Genomic DNA, 3,909 nt, shown 5'->3' on the forward strand with positions numbered 1-3,909 from the left:
CACACACACACACACACACACACACACACACACACACACACAAACACACACAGTCAAGGAGCAAACTTGCATAAACATAACTTACCAACAAGATACGTTGCACAGATAAACTGTTCTAAAAGTGTACAAACTGGTGCTGGTCATAACATTAGAATATTATGAAAATGTTGATTTCATTAATTCCATTCAAAGAGTGAAACTTGTTATTTCATTACACAAAGACTGATATATTTCAAATGTTTATTTCTTTTAATTTCGAMGATTATAACTGACAACTAATGAAAATCCCAAATTCAGTATCTCAGAAAATTACAATATTGTGAAAAGGTTCAATAGTGAAGACACCTGGTYCCACAATCTAATCAGCTAATTAACTGAAAATACCTGCAAAGGCCTTTAAATGGTCTTTCAGTCTTGTTCTGTAGGTTGCACAATCATGGGGAAGACTGCTGACTTGACAGTTGTCCAAAACACGACCATCGACACCTTGCACAAGGAGGGCAAGACACAAAAGGTCATCGCTAAAGAGGCTGGCTGTTCACAGAGCTCGGTGTCCAAGCACATTAATACAGAGGAGAAGGGAAGGAAAAGATGTGGTAGAAAAATGTGGACAAGCATTAAGGATAACCTCACCCTAGTGAAGACTGTGAAACAAAACATTCAAAAATGTGGGGGAGATTCACAAAGAGTGGACTGCAGCTGGAGTSAGTGCTTCAAGAACCACCACACACAGCTGTATGAAGACATGGGTATCAGCTGTTGCATTCCTTGTGTCAAGCCTCTCTTGGTCTAGAGCAGAGGTGCCCAAAGTGGGGCCCGCGGGCCAAAATTGGCCCATCGAACCATTTGATTTGGCCCACCAGCAGTTGTCCTGGTTACTAGATTGTAATTATGTTAAGATTAAATATAAAATACAAGTAACTACAAGAGACATTTAGATTAGATTTAAGCCCATATATAGATTTGCACACCTTATAAGACCACATATACCCAAATCTTAAATAATGAAAAGTCCCATGAGCCTTTGCTGCCTGAGCATACGTTGAATTTTTCTCCATGTCCATGGGCTGAAAAAAACAAACATGGGCTGAATGGAATTACTAAAATAAATAAACTTTTTGTGATATTCTAATTTTATGACCAGCATATTTGCAGAGAAAAAGGGGATCAAAATTATGTTAAAAAGGGTGACAAGATTGCATGACCCACTCAGACCTTTGGAGACCRTACTTGTTCTTTGTGGGGACAAATGAATTTGAGTTTATGCTCAATGCCTCCTCAGTGCCGAGTCATGTGGTCCTGTTGACTGTGTCTTTATACTTAGAAYGGCAGGTCAATCAAATGAAAGCAATAATGTGTGACTTTAAGTGTGAAGGGATGTCACAGAGGGAGGAACTCAATGTCTCTAAGTGCAGATTTAAATATTGATWTAATGGCTGAAGCCAGAGGCGTGTTAGCAGTTGCAGACAGCTGCTTTCTAAATGTTCTCAGCTGCCAGTGAGACACAAAAACACAAATCTCTACACAAACCCAGACACAACATAAGAGGTTTCAACAAGATCGACTTATTTGAGCTGTAAGTTCTTAAGAAAATATTTTAGGAAATGGGTTTATCTTGCTCATAAATGGTTCCGTTCTTTTTGACATTAAAGCGTCTTTGCCGCTGATGGAACTTAGAGAATTTGTTGAAGATGTTGGTAATGGGCAGAGCAACAATCAGCAGCCCACAGACGATGCACAGTGTTCCTATCATCCTCCCAGCTGAAGTAACTGGAACTGTGTCCCCGTAGCCCACGGTGGTCATGCTTATGGTGGCCCACCACCAGCCAATAGGAATAGTCTGCAGCTCGGATACTTTCGACTCTTTCTCTGCAAAGTAAATAAGAGCAGAAAACAAAGAAACCCCCAAGGACAAGAAGAGCACCAGCTGGCCCATTTCTTTGGAGCTGTGTCGCATCGTGGCTCCCAGAGAGCGGAGCCCAGCTGAGTGACGAGCCAGCTTCAAAATGCGAAACACTCGCATCAGTCTCAAGATCTGAATCACTTTGCCAACGTTCTCCAGCTCCGGGTTCTTATCCGTGCTCATTTCATCGCAGATCGTCGTCACATAGAAAGGCAAAATTGACAACAAATCAATAACATTCAAAGGGCTGAGCAAGAACTTCTTGGCTGACGGTGCAACGGCCAAACGAAGAGTGAACTCTGCAGTGAAGAACAGGATGCAGAAGTTCTCAAACAAAGCCAACACCGGATTGTCAATGTACTTGTTATCAGAATCCAGCTGATGAAAGTCTGGCATGCTGTTCAAACACATGGCAACAATGGAGACAATCACCACGCTCACAGATGCTGCAGCCATTACTTTCGCTGAGGTGGAGAAACCTGGATTCTCAAGTCGAATCCAAACYCTTCTGCGAACATCCGCACAGCGGGAGCCTTCAAATAACTCCATGTTGTCCTCAGAAGCTGTAAGCTCCTCAGCAGAAGAGCCTGAGCTCTGGAGCTGCTGGTCATCGCTTCTTTGATCCCACGTTTGCTCCATCAGTTCCAGGAATCTGCTGCTGCAGCACAGGTCCAGGTGGCGCTCCTTGATGCCCCAGTACTCAATCTCCTGGACAAACGAAACCACGCACAGGCCGTCTACCAGGTGGATTTTCCCKGTCAGGTAAAAGTTGAGGATGTAGCAAAAGAAACTCGGGCTGCGGTCAAAGTAGTATTCCATTTCAGAGGGACTGAAGTCYTCGCAGAGTCCCAGGATGGCCTCTTTGGAGCTGCAGCACAGCAGGCGACCAAGACGGGTCTGCGGGAATCTCCTCAGTARGGCGTGATTCATGCGCTGCCTGAATCCTCCAACATTTACATTAATGAAGCAGTCATCAGGCTGTTGGAGAATCTGCCCATAAACCATGATGAGGCTGCTCACTTCTCCTTCTTGAAAATATAAAAGACCTCTTCTTCTGCAGAAAAAATAAAACAGAAATAAGCATATTTCAGATGTGATCACATCTAAGAGTTTTACATCCGTGTCCTCAAGAATCAAGTTGCATCTGGGTCTTTTGACTTCCTAAGTGTCAGCATCAAGGGATTTGTAATGTAAAACACACAAAATATTTTTGTCACACAAACTCATTTTTGTAACATTTGTGGGAAAAAAAGCATTTAATACAKTATTCTCTTGTAGGCATCTAACAGTATTATTTATATATTTATTTACATACTGTTTTAAAGAAAAGCAGTTGATATTCTGAAAGTGTCACCAGTGTCTGCCACATATTAGGTGTAAAATAACTACATAAATAAATAGATAAAAAGGAAGAGTCAATGTTACCTCAAGCAGCGGTTTGTCTCGACTCCATGCAGAATGTGGGAGCAGCACAAACACAAGTGGGATGTTAAGGAGTCCCGAGCAGCTTCTGAAATGCTGCTCCAGAATATGTTTAAATTTTAATGCACGATGCACCACCAGTTTATAGTGCTGCAGCTTGTTTACGGTGTGCACTCTGGTAACTATGACCTAATACGACATTTTTCAAAGGCTAAGAGTTTTTTTCTGTGTAATGTGAAATGTAACTGCGTGCCCCTTTCGATGTCTTCTTGTTATGCAAGACTGCTTGCTAAAATCCAAATGCAAATAAAAATCGGAAACAAAAAACGATAACATTTGTTTCAATACACCAAGCTGTGGAAGTGAACCGCACTACGACAGAACGTCCATGCAGCAGAGATATACAGCGGGTAAAATAAGTATTGAACACGTCACCATTTTTCTCAGTAAATATATTACTAGAGGTGCTAATGACATGAAATTTTCACCAGATGTCGGTAACAACCCAAGTGATCCATACATACAAAGAAATCAAACCATAAGTCCAGAAATGAAGTTACAGTGGTTTGCAAAAGTATTCATAC

General features: G+C 41.8%; 1 protein-coding gene across 1 annotated transcript; it reads right to left on the reverse strand.

Moving 5' to 3' along the window:
- Positions 1-1,077: 1,077 nt before the first annotated feature.
- LOC106518697 (potassium voltage-gated channel subfamily S member 3) lies at positions 1,078-3,794 on the reverse strand. The gene has a single exon (XM_014010080.1). It carries the CDS (start codon positions 2,906-2,908, stop codon positions 1,598-1,600), a length of 1,311 nt encoding a protein of 436 aa, XP_013865534.1. The 5' UTR covers positions 2,909-3,794; the 3' UTR covers positions 1,078-1,597.
- Between the last annotated feature and the right edge of the window lie 115 nt (positions 3,795-3,909).

The sequence above is a fragment of the Austrofundulus limnaeus genome, unplaced genomic scaffold, assembly GCF_001266775.1.
Source record: "Austrofundulus limnaeus strain Quisiro unplaced genomic scaffold, Austrofundulus_limnaeus-1.0 Scaffold2, whole genome shotgun sequence".
Classification (NCBI taxonomy): domain Eukaryota; kingdom Metazoa; phylum Chordata; class Actinopteri; order Cyprinodontiformes; family Rivulidae; genus Austrofundulus; species Austrofundulus limnaeus.